Here is a 17,243-nt window from a genome sequence, read left to right on the forward strand (position 1 = left end):
AGTGTCATGCAGATTTCGGTCGACTGCAGGATTTGCAAAGCATGTGCACCGCTAATTCGTTGTCAACAGATATTTTCTGAATCTTTTCCTGTTTTTAATCAAGGTGCTCACGTGATTTGATGCATTTCGCGATGTAAGACTCGTTTTATCACAATATTGATCTTGATTTACGATCACATCGTCTTGTTTGAAGCAAATGCAAGTGATACGAGAGGTTGAATCTGATTGGTCAATAGGAGAGGCATAGAAAGGACATAACTCGTAACAGCCACTGGTGTCGCTACGATCGAGCCCAGGAATTCAAGCCTAGTTCGGCAAGGGTGGAAACTGGACTTTCAAAGTCAGTTAACTCTCTTGCCTCGGGAAGATGGCAACCTTACTCAGGAGGGGTGGGAGCATATATGCCAAAAGCGTTTTTTAGTGGTGCCAGGATCCGCCGATCCCGGGTTTTAATCCTGTCCTCGTGTTGTTGACGTTCCTGGGTTTGCTGGCACTGAACCCGCAACCAAGAATAACTGATGGATGCTTACATTTTACGAACGCTTCATACACGTAGATTGTTTATGCTGACCATTAAATTCATAGCCCTAGCCTTCAGACCGTTCTTCGAGAGAGAGAGAGAGAGAGAGAGAGAGAGAGAGAGCGAGCATTTTAGGAACAGAGAGAGAGCATTTTAGGAACAGGTTATATTTTTCAAAAGAATGCCAGAAACGATTCAGCTGTTTTCATCAGATGTTATTATTGCGATTAGAGAGCGCACCCACGTGCTGTGTCACAGTTTAACATAGATATCACATTCAGGCACGGCTAGAGTTATACTTCAGCTAGATTGCTGTTTCACTCATATTGCAACGTACAGACACAGTACACTATTCCCGTGCTCTGATCCTCTTAATGCCGATTGCCAGTCAAGTACCACCTTTGAAAGTCATTTAGAATGACGCGCCTGGGGATCGATCTCCGGACCTTTCGCTCTCCGGGCAGACAGTATCTACGAGGCCACGGGATCTAGGAGGTAAATGTGCGTGCGCGTGTATGAGCGTGCGCGTGTGTGGACCTACCACGTGTTTTGGGTTCGCTTTGTGACTTCACGCGTCAAGGAAACCCACGGTCCCAAATCTCACAATAAAGGTACATACAGATCGAATGACGTCAAGCTCTTCGCCTTTTCGAACAACAACGTCTAAATGTCACTGACTTCTTGTTTCAATCTGTAAATAAACACTAATGTATATACACGAACAGGGAATAGCAGTTTAGCTCTTTAATTAGTGCCAAGAAAAGTAACAGTAGTGTTATCGTCCATTGAAGTAATCATCCTTGCTATTAAACGACTGGCACATTGCTCACACGACATAAACACTGTAGTAGAATGCACGCAAGCGTACCAACATATAAGTCATTGTAAATTGACATTTAGTCGCAGAACTTACGTTATCTTATCAAAATTTACATATATTCACATAATGAAAAAAATCAAATCAAAATAATAGAGTCCAGAACAATCATTGATTTCAGACCTTGAGCTGAGGCAATCTAGACTTGCCAAATCATTCTAGACTCCTTTTTTGCATCATTCTCTTGGGTCTGGGAGACAGACTAAGGTAAAGGATTTGAAGTAGAATACATCGCCTCAATTTGCTGTGCAGAGTGCAGGATCCGCTGGTGCTGGGTTCGAATCCCAGGTTCGCTCCGATTATGATCCTTGGTTTTTTAGCACCATACTTTTCTCGGGGTTTACCAAAGTGGTTAACGTCTACGATCAGCATCACTTTGGGCTAACGTATTTCTTTCCAAATTAAGCTGATAAGATAGGCCGCAAAACAACTTATATTTTCAGGACGGCGTTTTGCAGTTATTTTCTTTTGCAAATTGTTATCGTGGTGGGTGCTTCTGGTGAGACAGGATATGCATACCCTGCAGGCGAACACCTGGTGTCATCACTGATTTTCAACGTTATTTTTCTCTTTACGCCTAATGGAAGCTAACACCCACTCAATCCTTCACTTATCGGACCGCCTTCGTGGTCTAGTGGTAGAGCGTCCGCCCGGAAATCCCCGGCTGCGTCCTACAAAAAGATGTTAAAAGATGGTACTTGTTGTTAACCTGTCTCGCGCTCGGCATTAAGGGGCTAAAGCAAGGACTGGTCGGCTCGGTGTCAGTATACTGTGTCTGAGTAGGGTATTCATGCTAACATGCGGCATGGTATCTCCGTGGGTTAGCACTGTATATCGGCATCAGTCCGAACTAGTACAAGCAGCCACGTGAATCAATGCTCATGTTCTTAACCGACAGCTGGCCCGTGAAGATCCAGGGTAGAATAGGTCTTTAGCAACTATGCTTGTCTTAAGAGGCAACTAACGGGATCGGGTGGTCAGGCTCGCTGACATGGTTGATGCATGTCATCGTATCCCAATTGCGTAGATCGATGCTCATAATGTCAATCACTGGATTGTCTGGTTCAGACTCAATTATTCACATACCTCCGTCATATAGCTGGAATATTGCTGAGTGCGGCGTTAAACAACAAACAGACGAACAACCAAAATCTACAATACTGTAGAATACATTACAAAAAGTAAAGTAATATTTTAGACACGTGGAACTGACTGCAGTCCTGGTCTAAAACAAGCAGACTGATGTACCAGGCTACAAACAAACCCCTATTAAATATAATTTGTATTCGTGGTGATTCCGATCCCGGTCGATTCGCTTTTATCTGTGCAGCACTTGGGGGTTCACGATTGGCTTCATTTTCAGAATGTGCTGCTTCGGGCTGGATTGTCGCCTGTGTTATAAAGGTTATGAGAGATAATCATATAATGCAAACACCATTATACCACTTTGAGACACGAAGTTGTTTTTAGAGAAAAAAACAACTGCCGTGGGCAGACCATGTCGAAATGACCTTTTGCGTATGTCTGTCAATATGTTTTTTTCTTCTGATATGATCATGTAATGAAATCGTGCGAATTTGCAATGTGTACTACCGACCAAAACTAAGGGAACTGATGAAATGACAGAGGAGGTGTATTGATGAAATGTCTGTAAAATTATATTCGCCAAGATGAATATCAGGGCCCACTTGCACAAAGCGAACGGTCCATACTTTAACATAGTCTCACAATAGTCGTGGTACAAAGATCGCTTCGTGCAAGTGGTCCCTGGTGTGTCCACCATGTTGGACAATACATGCACGGCACCTTGATGGCATACTGTTGATTTACTTGTGTATGGTTGCTCTTGGTATGGCTGGATCAACGAGTCTATGCATCGTCCAATCAAAATCGCGTAATGAAATCAGCATCCGGTTCGTCAAATGCCGTGCATATTTCGCTCGATTGCAGAATTTGCAAAGCATGGGTACCGACAACACAGCCTCAATAGATATTTTCCAAAGTTTTTCATGTTTCACGTGATTTGGTGCAATTCGCGAAGTAAGACCCGTTTATTACAAAATATATCTTGATTATCGATCAGATCGTCTACACTGGGCGACGCCATTTTATTTGAAGGAAATGCAAGTGATATGGGAGGTGGAATCTGATTGGTCAAAAGGAGGGACATAGAAGGGACATAACTCGTGATAAGAAACTCAGTTTGGCAAGGGTGGAAAATGGACTTTTACAGTCAGTTAATTCCCTTGTCTCGGGAAGATGTACCAGCTTCTACCCCATCCCCTTTATTCACATCTAGCCCCTGTTTTCGAAATTTGAAAAAAGCCCACTTGCTTGGTCAGAGATTTAACTAGGACCAAGAATGTGTTGCTGCGGCGGAAGACTGGTTGAGAGACCAAGATTTGACCTTCTACAAAAACAGGGATAGCTTACCTGGAGAAGAGTTCTATTGAGCTACAAGGGGACAATGTTAAAAAATGATTAAAGCTCGCGACAATATTTTAGTTCAATGAATATACAATAACCTGCCTAGATTTTCTGACAAAATAGATTCCATTTGGCGCAAAGGGCAAAATAGCTGCGGACATTTTATGAATGGATCACTGAAATCAATGCTAGGAACAAAACTTGTTGATACCCCGTCGTATAAATACATATTGGCATTGAAATGTGTGTTAGAACACAGTTATCCCTCTGACACAAGGGAACGTAGTAACACTACTCACAATCAATTGATCTGGTAGTTTCTACCTAACACAATCCAGTGTAAGGCAGTTAATTCAATCCAAAGGATTCAACGCCACTTGATAAAAGAAAAGCCCCATCGAGCAGTGTGTTGTGTTTTGTCGAACTGTCTATAACTGTCTGAACATTATTAAGTTAGTTGAACCTGCCGACTATTCGTGGTTGTTTACAAGACGGGGTCAGAGTAATGGCTTGGTTTTGTTGACCGGAAAATACACCAACGTTGATTCTTCTATCATTTAATAAAAGTGCTCATAATTGACGACGTCTCTCGTTCCAAATCGCATTCATTGGCGTACGCCGCAAGTTATGACTTCGTGCGTTTGTGGATCTTCCCGAGGCAACTGATGGTATAACTCCCTTGCCTCGGGAAGATGGCGCGTTACAAACTCGCTCACCGTTCTCTTGTTCCCTGACCGAAACCCAATATTTGCGTTTCGCGTTGCACAGTAAATGCCTTTGAATATAGACTGGTTATTGAATGTAGTAATTTTGCATCACTTTTATAATGTTACTATGTATATTTCATGAACAGACAGGGGCACGGGTGGCCAAGTCGTTTAAGGCGCCGCGATTCGCTGTGCAGAGTTGCGTCCCTTGGGCACGCCAGAAACCTATGATTGTGGGTTCGAATCCCGGTTCGCCCCGATTATGTTTCTAGGTTTGTCAGCACCATACCCAAACTCGTGTGTTTCACCGAAGTGGTAAACGTCTGAGACCTGCATCACTTCGGGCTTTCCTCCCACATTAAACTGACACCCCGCGATATAACTGGAATAATGTTAAAAGCGGCGTTAAACCAAACTCACTCACTCACTCATGAACAGACATGTTGGTACTGACGTGTTTAGCGTCAGATAATTCCGCGCTAGGATCAATATATTTTGAAAATTGGAAATGATTTTTTGATCAGATGAAACTCAACTGAAAAACGGATAATTATGATCTTGCTCAAACTGTTATTTAGAGACAGGACTTCACGAATGGTTCGTGACTAATTTGATAGAATGCGTGATATATAACATTCCTTATCCCACCTTCCATTTATATGCAAACCATGACGTTCTGTTAGATACTAAGAAATGAGGCAGTAATATATCAGTGTCATAGTACTCATTGTTTATTCCAAGCTTTGTTTGATTGTTGGTTCTTGATGGTTACATTAATAATATCAATACTAATAACAATAATCATTGTCGTAACAAAATATAGGCCAGTAGTGTTTCTGGTAAAAGATGACATTGTCCAGAGAAGATGGGAGTACATTTGTGACATTGGTGTGGCATTTTTGTTAACGAGCAAGGTTTATTGTGATTGATTTAATCTTTGTGCCACCCAAAAGACAAATACGATGTTACTTTCATGTGTTCTGTCTTCGCGAACACTAGGTGCCATCACTGATTTTTAGTGATACATTCATATAATTTTCCCCGCTCTCCAGCCCTTGCGCCCTATGGAATATCTTGGAGACTGAACAGTCTCTGGCGTTGACATTTCGACATTTTGAATTACTATCAAATAGTGATGATACCAGGTGTTCGCGAAAAGGTGAGCGTATCCTGACCCACCGGCGACACCCGTCACAAACACATGCAAAGGCAAGTCAATTGTTCACCTGAAAAACTACAACGCGTGAACATATGGGACATGTCAAAATAGGGACGTCATTTTTGTCACTGATGCGTCAAATTTGGAAATGTCCTCCACATATCTTTGTAAAACCTGTTGGCCTTAGGGTTGAATGTTGTACACCTGATCAAAAAACAACATACATATTACTACGTGCACCAATGATTCGTTTATTCGGAAAATTGTTATTTCTGACGACGTTACTAAGTTCGATACCGTCCGGATTAACAAGGTTCCGTTGTATACTGGCCTTGTGTTGAGGCCTTGATTTTTTGTAAAAGTCCGAATTAAGAACAGTACAGTTAACTACGTAACGGTTATAACGAACTCAAAGGGACTACTAATTTTAGTTCGTTATAACCGTAGTTCGTAATAAGCATATATACAGCATAACTACAGCAAATAGTCGGGACAAAAAAGTAAGTTCGTTATATCCGTCAGTTCGTTATAAGCGTGTTCGTTATTACCGTAGTGTATTGTATTTGAATCCTCATAGTTTTTAGCAGTTTCCATATTTTCCAGAGATTGATGTATGTGGTAGAGCTGGGATTTTGTATTGATATCAGATCGTTTTTAATTAAAAGTGTGAGTCAAAACAATTTTTTTCGAAAAGACAAATTGCATGCATCAATGTCTTTTGCCAACAATAGGAAATATTAGTCTTTGAAAGGCACTTAAAAGTGATACACATAAGAAAGAGAATTTATGGATGGCATTTTCTTTATTTTGAGGAACACAACATTTCGGAGTATATACTTACTCATTCATCAGGTGAATAAATGTTATATAAATAAATATGACGAATAATTTTTTTTCAAGAATTTTCGGGGACAATTATTATCCCGACAAAATCCCAGGATATCAAATTGTTGGCCCCTAAGCTACTATGTCTTGTAAGACACCGAACTTGTTTAAAGAATAAGAATTGTTTCTATCTATGCTGAAGACACAGTTCCATCCACTTACTCCGTCATCAGATGAATATATGTGATATAAACAAATGTGAATAATAACTATTTTTTCAAGAATTTTTGGGGACAATTATTATCCCGATAAAATCCCAGGATATCAAATTGTCGGAACCTAAGCAACTATGTCTTGTTAGACACCGAATTTGTTTAAAGAATAAGGAATATTTCTATCTGTGCTGAAGACAGACATCCACTACACTGTTGCCTCCCCAGCCATCTTCCCCAACACACAACTCGACTCGTTCTGCCATTGTTCAAGTAGTGCCACACTAGCAGAGATAAAGGTTAGATTCATGACTTGTGACATTTCATGCAAGCGAAGTCGTGATCACATAAACATGTCGGTGAACACGGATCGATGTCAATTGTCATGATGACATCCTTGGTCAATCGAACTGTGTATGATCAGCGGTAATTATAATCGACATTCAAAGAACTTGTATTTGAGATATTTTGGTCTCTTTTGACAGCTTTGGCATTAACCAGACAAACTCCGCGTTTTGAATACTGTTTTGAGAAGATTGTTGACTCTAACATGCCAACTTGATAGTGGGAGGGAAGAGGGGATGGTGGCATTTTTGTCATCGAATCATTATAAATTACAATTTCCCGGACCGCCTCCGCGGTCTAGTGGTAGAGCGTCCGCCCGGAGAGCGGAAGGTCCGGGGTTCGATCCCCGGCCGCGTCATACCAAAAGACGTTAAAAGATGGTACTTGTACCCTGTCTGGCGCTCGGCATTAAGGGGCTAAAACAAGGACTGGTCGGCTCGGAGTCAGTATACTGTGTCTGAGTGGAGTATTCATGTTAAACTGCGGCATGGTATCTCAGTGTGCTAGCACTATAAATCGGCATCAGTCCGGACTAGTACAAAAAGCCACACAAACACACACACGTTCATGCACGTCGCTATGTAAGTGCAATAATCTTGGACGCGACGTTAAACCCCATTTCACCTCACCTCACTTATCATTTCCGGTACTTTGACTTCATTTAAACATTATAAGAGTTTTCTCAGAAATACTGACAGGTACAAAACCCTTATCATAGTGCAGGAAAGGCACGTGTGTCTAGTGAAACGATTCTTCAGTCCATTACTTACGATCAGAAGGACTTTCTTTATATTCACAGAAAGTATTTGACACAAGTGGTGCTTATACCATGTGGATTCTCAAAAAACTCAAAGGATTCGCTTGACTGTTTACAATCTCAGAAAAAAACAGTTCAATTCTGTTAAGACATGTTATTTTTCACGTTTGTACACCACTGTCCCTCGTGACAAACTTAAGGGAACACCTGATCCATGAGGCTTTTGTTACAAAACGTGGTGACCATGGATGCAGTAACATATCTATCTTCTGATGGTCAGGTCAATTTGGGGCGGTCGGGTAGCCAAGTGGTTTAAGCTTTCGCTCGTCACGCCGAAGACACGGATTCGAATCCCGACATGGGTACCATGTGTGAAGCCCATTCCTGGTGTCCCCCGCCGTGATATTGCTGGAATATTGCTAAAAGCGGCGTAAAACCATACTCACTCAGGTCAATTTGTCAAAAATGAAAGCAAATGCCATCTGAAGTTTACTGAGAAAACACTATGTAAAATGTTGGACTTCCTCATTGATCTGTTGGGGTAAGACTTTCAGGCAAGAAGTAGGCACCCCCATGGACACCGGTGGTTGAGGACATTTCCAAATTTGACGCATCAGTGACAAAAAAGATGTCCGATGCAATTCCCTTTTTTGACTAGTGCCATATGTACCCGTGTTTTTACAGGTGAACAATTGACTTGCCTTTGCATGTGTTTCTGATCGGTGCCGGTGGGTCAGGATACGCTCACCTTTCCGCGAACACCTGGTATCATCACTATTTGATAGTGATTCATAAAAAAACGCTCGTGATATAGTCAGAATCGTACAATGGACACTGGTATGGGCAGAGATTTCTTATGAATATGGAAAGGGTTGTGTCGCTTTTATTTACAAGAGAGCGTTAAGTTATCTTCCACATGTTTGTTAAAGATGAACCCAATTCCTTTTATAGGCCTAATAATTTGTATGGCGTTCTTGATGGTGTCTCGATATGACCCTAGTTCCCTTGGAGGTCATAGATTCGAACACCAGTTTGGCGGTATAGTGGGGCGGGTGAGGCTAAAATTGTGCACTTTGGGTTAAAAGCACCAAACTTGGCACACTTATACATTGAACCATTCCGAACATTTTTGGATATGAATCCACCTCAGCAGAGCCCCCTGGTGGTAGAAAATCCAAGATGGCCGCCAAAATGGCTGAAATCTCTATATATCAATATATACTCAATATATCATACTTATCTGATCCCTTTACACATATATCCATAGTAATGCATGCAAATTGAGTTGCAGCATAGCTGTATATAATTCAAATATAGTTTGCAGCGCTCCCTGGTGGTAGACAATCCAAGATGGCCGCCAGCATGGCAGAAATCTCTAGTACTTCTGTTTCTTGGTTTGCCAGCACAGTGCACGTGGGTTTCACAAAAGGGGTAGTCGGTGGGGTACCCTAGAGGTTAAATGCTAGGCACAAAACTTGTTGATACCCCGTCGTATAAATACATATTGGCATTGAAATGTGTGTTAGAACACAGTTATCCCTCTGACACAAGGGAACGTAGTAACACTACTCACAATCAATTGATCTGGTAGTTTCTACCTAACACAATCCAGTGTAAGGCAGTTAATTCAATCCAAAGGATTCAACGCCACTTGATAAAAGAAAAGACCCTTCGAGCAGTGTGTTGTGTTTTGTCGAACTGTCTATAACTGTCTGAACATTATTAAGTTAGTTGAACCTGCCGACTATTCGTGGTTGTTTACAAGACGGGGTCAGAGTAATGGCTTGGTTTTGTTGACCGGAAAATACACCAACGTTGATTCTTCTATCATTTAATAAAAGTGCTCATAATTGACGACGTCTCTCGTTCCAAATCGCATTCATTGGCGTACGCCGCCAGTTATGACTTCGTGCGTTTGTGGATCTTCCCGAGGCAACTGATGGTATAACTCCCTTGCCTCGGGAAGATGGCGCGTTACAAACTCGCTCACCGTTCTCTTGTTCCCTGACCGAAACCCAATATTTGTGTTTCGCGTTGCACAGTAAATGCCTTTGAATATAGACTGGTTATTGAATGTAGTAATTTTGCATCACTTTTATAATGTTACTATGTATATTTCATGAACAGACAGGGGCACGGGTGGCCAAGTCGTTTAAGGCGCCGCGATTCGCTGTGCAGAGTTGCGTCCCTTGGGCACGCCAGAAACCTATGATTGTGGGTTCGAATCCCGGTTCGCCCCGATTATGTTTCTAGGTTTGTCAGCACCATACCCGAACTCGTGTGTTTCACCGAAGTGGTAAACGTCTGAGACCTGCATCACTTCGGGCTTTCCTCCCACATTAAACTGACACCCCGCGATATAACTGGAATACTGTTAAAAGCGGCGTTAAACGAAACTCACTCACACACTCATGAATAGACATGTTGGTACTGACGTGTTTAGCGTCAGATAATTCCGCGCTAGGATCAATATATTTTGAAAATTGGAAATGATTTTCTGATCAGATGAAACTCAACTGAAAAACGGATAATTATGATCTTGCTCAATCTGTTATTTAGAGACAGGACTTCACGAATGGTTCGTGATTAATTTAAAAGAATGCGTGATATATAACATTCCTTATCCCACCTCCCATTTATATGCAAACCATGACGTTCTGTTAGATACTAAGAAATGAGGCAGTAATATATCAGTGTCATAGTACTCATTGTTTATTCCAAGCTTTGTTTGATTGTTGGTTCTTGATGGTTACATTAATAATATCAATACTAATAACAATAATCATTGTCGTAACAAAATATAGGCCAGTAGTGTTTCTGGTAAAAGATGACATTGTCCAGAGAAGATGGGAGTACATTTGTGACATTGGTGTGGCATTTTTGTTAACGAGCAAGGTTTATTGTGATTGATTTAATCTTTGTGCCACCCAAAAGACAAATACGATGTTACTTTCATGTGTTCTGTCTTCGCGAACACTAGGTGCCATCACTGATTTTTAGTGATATATTCATATAATTTCCCCCGTTATCCAGCCCTTGCGCCCTGTGGAATATCTTGGAGACTGAACAGTCTCTGGCGTTGACATTTCGACATTTTGAATTACTATCAAATAGTGATGATACCAGGTGTTCGCGAAAAGGTGAGCGTATCCTGACCCACCGGCGACACCCGTCACAAACACATGCAAAGGCATGTCAATTGTTCACCTGAAAAACTACAACGCGTGAACATAATTATGGGACATGTCAAAATGGGGACGTCATTTTTGTCACTGATGCGTCAAATTTGGAAATGTCCTCCACATATCTTTGTAAAACCTGTTGGCCTTGGGGTTGAATGTTGTACACCTGATCAAAAAACAACATACATATTACTACGTGCACCAATGATTCGTTTATTCTGAAAATTGTTATTTCTGACGACGTTACTAAGTTCGATACCGTCCGGATTAACAAGGTTCCGTTGTATACTGGCCTTGTGTTGAGGCCTTGATTTTTGTAAAAGTCCGAATTAAGAACAGTACAGTTTACTACGTAACGGTTATAACGAGTGTGAGTGAGTTGGGTTTAACGCCGCTTTTAACAGTATTCCAGTTATATCACGGCGTACGGTTATAACGAACTCAAAGGGACTACTAATTTTAGTTCGTTAAAACCGTAGTTCGTAATAAGCATATATACAGCATAACTACAGCAAATAGTCGGGACAAAAAAGTAAGTTCGTTATATCCGTCAGTTCGTTATAAGCATGTTCGTTATAACCGTAGTGTATTGTATTTGAATCCTCATAGTTTATAGCAGTTTCCATATTTTCCAGAGACTGATGTCTGTGGTAGAGCTGGGATTTTGTATAGATATCAGATCGTTTTTAATTAAAAGTCAAGAGTCAAAATATTTTTTTCCGAAAAGACAAATTGCATGCATCAATGTCTTTTGCCAACAATAGGAAATATTAGTCTTTGAAAGGCATTTAAAAGTGATACACATAAGAAAGAGAATTTATGGATGGCATTTTCTTTATTTTGAGGAACACAACATTTCGGAGTATATACTTACTCCTTCATCGGGTGAATAAATATGATATAAATAAATATGAAGAATCATTTTTTTTCTACGAATTTTCGGGAACATTTATTATCCCGATAAAATCCTAGGATATCAAATTGTTGGCCCCTAAGCTACTATGTCTTGTAAGACACCGAACTTGTTTAAAGAATAAGAATTGTTTCTATCTATGCTGAAGACACAGTTCCATCCACTTACTCTGTCATCAGATGAATATATGTGATATAAACAAATGTGAATAATAACTATTTTTTCAAGAATTTCTGGGGACAATTATTATCCCGATAAAATCCCAGGATATCAAATTGTCGGAACCTAAGCAACTATGTCTTGTTAGACACCGAATCTGTTTAAAGAATAAGGAATATTTCTATCTGTGCTGAAGACAGACATCCACTACACCGTTGCCTCCCCAGCCATCTTCCCCAACACACAACTCGACTCGTTCTGCCATTGTTCAAGTAGTGCCACACTAGCAGAGATAAAGGTTAGATTCATGACTTGTGACATTTCATAAAAGCGAAGTCGTGATCACATAAACATGTCGGTGAACACGGATCGATGTCAATTGTCATGATGACATCCTTGGTCAATCGAACTGTGTATGATCAGCGGTAATTATAATCGACATTCAAAGAACTTGTACTTGAGATATTTTGGTCTCTTTTGACAGCTTTGGCATTAACCAGACAAACTCCGCGTTTTGAATACTGTTTTGAGAAGATTGTTGACTCTAACATGCCAACTTGATAGTGGGAGGGAAGAGGGGATGGTGGCATTTTTGTCATCGAATCATTATAAATTACAATTTCCCGGACCGCCTCCGCGGTCTAGTGGTAGAGCGTCCGCCCGGAGAGCGGAAGGTCCGGGGTTCGATCCCTGGCCGCGTCATACCAAAAGACGTTAAAAGATGGTACTTGTACCCTGTCTGGCGCTCGGCATTAAGGGGCTAAAACAAGGACTGGTCGGCTCGGAGTCAGTATACTGTGTCTGAGTGGGGTATTCATGTTAAACTGCGGCATGGTATCTCAGTGTGCTAGCACTATAAATCGGCATCAGTCCGGACTAGTACAAGCAGCCACACAAACACACACACGTACATGCTTGTCACTATATAAGTGCAATAATCTTTGACGCGACGTTAAACCCCATTTCATCTCACCTCACTTACCATTTCCGGTACTTTGCCTTCATTTAAACATTATAAGAGTTTTCTCAGAAATACTGACAGGTACAAAACCCTTATCATAGTGCAGGAAAGGCACGTGTGCCTAGTGGAACGATTCTTCAGTCCATTACTTACGATCAGAAGGACTTTCTTTATATTCACAGAAAGTATTTGACACAAGTGGTGCTTATACCATGTGGATTCTCAAAAACTCAAAGGATTCGCTTGACTGTTTACAATCTCAGAAAAAAACAATACAATTCTGTTAAGACATGTTATTTTTCACGTTTGTACACCACTGTCCCACGTGACAAACTTAAGGGAACACCTGATCCACGAGGCTTTTGTTACAAAACGTGGTGACCATGGATGCAGTAACATATCTATCTTCTGATGGTCAGGTCAATTTGGGGCGGTCGGGTAGCCAAGTGGTTAAAGCTTTCGCTCGTCACGCTGAAGACACGGATTCGAATCCCGACATGGGTACCATGTGTGAAGCCCATTTCTGGTGTCCCCCGCCGTGATATTGCTGGAATATTGATAAAAGCGGCGTAAAACCATACTCACTCAGGTCAATTTGTCAAAAATGAAAGCAAATGCCATCTGAAGTTTACTGAGAAAACACTATGGAAAATGCTGGACTTCCTCATTGATCTGTTGGGGTAAGAAGTAGGCACCCCCATGGACACCGGTGGTTGAGGACATTTCCAAATTTGACGCATCAGTGACAAAAAATGATGTCCGATGCAATTCCCTATTTTGACTAGTGCCATATGTACCCGTGTTTTTACAGGTGAACAATTGACTTGCCTTTGCATGTGTTTCTGATCGGTGCCGGTGGGTCAGGATACGCTCACCTTTCCGCGAACACCTGGTATCATCACTATTTGATAGTGATTCATAAAAAAACGCTCGTGATATAGTCAGAATCGTACAATGGACACTGGTATGGGCAGAGATTTCTTATGAATATGGAAAGGGTTGTGTCGCTTTTATTTACAAGTGAGCGTTAAGTTATCTTCCACATGTTTGTTAAAGATGAAACCAATTCCTTTTATAGGCCTAATAATTTGTATGGCGTTCTTGATGGTGTCTCGATATGACCCTAGTTCCTTTGGAGGTCATAGATTCGAACACCAGATTGGCGGTATAGTGGGGCGGGTGAGGCTAAAATTGTGCACTTTGGGTTGAAAGCACCAAACTTGGCACACTTATACATTGAACCATTCCGAACATTTTTGGATATGGATCCACCTCAGCAGAGCCCCCTGGTGGTAGAAAATCCAAGATGGCCGCCAAAATGGCTGAAATCTCTATATATCAATATATACTCAATATATCATACTTATCTGATCCCTTTATACATATATCCATAGTAATACGTGCGAAATGAGTTGCAGCATATAATTCAAATATAGTTTGCAGCGCTTCCTGGTGGTAGAAAATCCAAGATGGCCGCCAGCATGGCTGAAATCTCTAGTACTTCTGTTTCTTGGTTTGCCAGCACAGTGCACGTGGGTTTCACAAAAGGGGTAGTCGGTGGGGTACCCTAGAGGTTAAAGCGTTCGTTCAATTTCGATTTCCAAATGGGTACTATGTGTGAAGCCCAGTTCTGGTGTCCTTAGCTCCAATATTTCTAAAAGCGGCGTTTAACCATACTCCCTCACCCAACTCTCTGAATTGTCCCAGGGGCGGTCGGGTAGCCTAGTGGTTAAAGCGTTCGCTCATCACGCCCGGGTTCTATTCCCGACATGGGTACAATGTGTGAAGCCCATTTCTGGTGTCCCCCGCCGTGATATTGCTGAAATATTGCTAAAAGCGGCGTTAAACCATACTCACTCACCGACTCACTCACTCACGAAAGGGGTATACGTTTCAGGACTGCTTTACTGAAATACTATTAAAATCGACGTTAAACTCAATCACTCACTCACTCGCTCCATTCTTCTTTCAGGTTTCGCAATATACTTCGGCTACGGCGTGCGGAACAGCTCAGAGAACAACCAACAAGCGATGCAGCAGCCCAGGGCAGGCCAGTTTAGCCGAGATATAGAAGACCGCCCACCTGCATATCAAGAGGAAACAGATCAAGTGGACGAAAAAGAACCGTTATTGTCAGGACGCAATCATAGAAGAAACGCTTCGAGAATAGGAATCAACGTTACACCGCCGAATACGTCAGTAAACGAAAAGACGATTGGCGACGACCCAGCCAATCAGAATCAACCAGACTCTGATAAACACGTCTATGCAAATGTCACTGGAGTCGGTGAACCGAAAGCTCCTTTCGACAGTGAAGACGATGCCCCTGTTCACTCAAAGAAATAGACCTGTACCTAAGAACTGCGTGTAAGTGGGGTGCTGTGGGGTGCCTACGTGATACCCCAGTGGTCTCAAAGCATACCAGTTATACCACAATAGATAGGAGACGAGCAAAGAACATTAACAATAATTATATTATTTATCCTCTTTTTTTTTGCGCGGGACACCACAATGAACATCTTCAAAGCGCGAGTTACAGTTACGTTGTACTTTCTCAGCTCCCTTTGGAGTATACAATCCAAGCTGCCTCAGGGGTTAAAATTCACATCATTGTCACATCTTACCGGGTACCCATCCATTGCTGGATAAACGTGAGAATAATTCGAAAAATGTCATTAACTCAAAGGGACTACTAATTTTAGTTCGTTATAGCCGTAATTCGTTATAACCGTGTTCGTTATAACCGTAGTTTACTGTATTTTACAACCTGCGTTTAAGAGTGAGGTAAGACATTAGAAATAGGATTTAAAGACACTGCCGGAAAATAAAGTCTGTTATCTTCACAACCAAATCGTGCATTGTCACGAAGTCTCTCACAATCCAGGACCGAAAAAAAGGGTGGTTTACACTTGGGCCATTGGTACCTTTGGTGGGGTGGTGGGTAAGACAAAATCGGAAACACCATATTTAACCTATATTAATTGTACAACCAATCAACATGTTATCTTGGAAGGCAATGCCATACAAAATGTCATCAGATGTGAAAACGGTGGGTGGGGGCTGGACACCCCCCTTTAGATCCGGTACTGTTACAGCCATATTTTCAATAAATGCACGTGCTGCACGCAATCCTGTGAAATGGACTGCGGTATTTTTATCATGATATGAACATACTTCGCATGATCACTCCTTGGACCGGAGGCTATGGCCGGGTTGAACATGAAGCGAGGAGTTATCACGGACTATAAAACAAATACAAGCTTTCAATTGGAAGTCAAAATATTTGGTGAAATGGTGAAGATATATATATATATATATATATATATATATATATATAAATATTTTAAATAATTGACGTTATAAGATATTTGTTTGTTTGTTTGTTTGTTTGTTGTTCAACACCGCAATATTCCAGCTGTATGGCGGCGGTCTGTAAATAATCGTGTCTGGATCAGACAATCCAGTGATTGACAACATGAGAATCGATCCACACATTTGGCATTTGCATCAACCAAGTCAGCGAGCCTGACCACCCGATCCCTTTAGTCGCCTTTTACGACAAGCATCGTCGCCTTTTACGGCAAGCATGGGTTGCTGAAGACCTATTCTACCCCGGATCTCCACGGGTCCCATAATAAACCCTGTTTGTTTTATAGTTCCACAGATTGTAGGTGTGGAAGCAAACCACCCTATATCTGCCGTGTTTTAATGGGAATTGTGGAGGCATGTGGGTGTCTATCGGAAAAAATAAACCACGTTACCCTCCTACACAAATTCATTCTTGCAAGGTGTTTTTCTTTTTTTTTAAATGAGGCTGAGTGTGTGCGTGTGTGCGTGCGTGCGTGCGTGCGTGCGTGCGTGCGTGTGTGTGTGTATGTTGCTTGACGCCGCATGATACAATCCAGTGGTTGATATTGTATTCAGCGATGCACGTAGTCGGGGTAGGATGACACGCTGTCAATAAAATAGCCTGACCACCATCACCTCTTAGTTCAGGTTAGGTTGAACATATGGCCAATTCCTGCCCGGAATCTTCACGGGGATACACAAGGGTAGCCATGTATTGTCAGCCGACCCATATGCGAGTGAATATCCCTCGAAAAAATAATTAGTTAAGTTTTGTTACAACTGGATATTGTTTGCATTTTTTTACTTGTTAACGTCACATCAATGACGACGCCTTGGGAGCATATTCAGTT

General features: G+C 41.5%; 1 protein-coding gene across 1 annotated transcript in view; it reads left to right on the top strand.

Annotated features, from left to right (window-relative positions):
- The window catches only part of LOC139471667 (high affinity cationic amino acid transporter 1-like), a 53,414-nt gene extending 37,774 nt beyond the window's left edge, over positions 1-15,640 (top strand). Inside the window, exon 14 of the mRNA XM_071254112.1 lies at positions 15,017-15,640. Within this exon, the coding sequence (XP_071110213.1) occupies positions 15,017-15,390 (374 nt within the window). The 3' untranslated portion in view covers positions 15,391-15,640. The remainder of the gene's footprint in view (positions 1-15,016) is intronic.
- Positions 15,641-17,243: the final 1,603 nt, after the last annotated feature.

Source organism: Haliotis cracherodii, unplaced genomic scaffold, assembly GCF_022045235.1.
Source record: "Haliotis cracherodii isolate W230 unplaced genomic scaffold, xgHalCrac1.p SCAF_23, whole genome shotgun sequence".
Classification (NCBI taxonomy): domain Eukaryota; kingdom Metazoa; phylum Mollusca; class Gastropoda; order Lepetellida; family Haliotidae; genus Haliotis; species Haliotis cracherodii.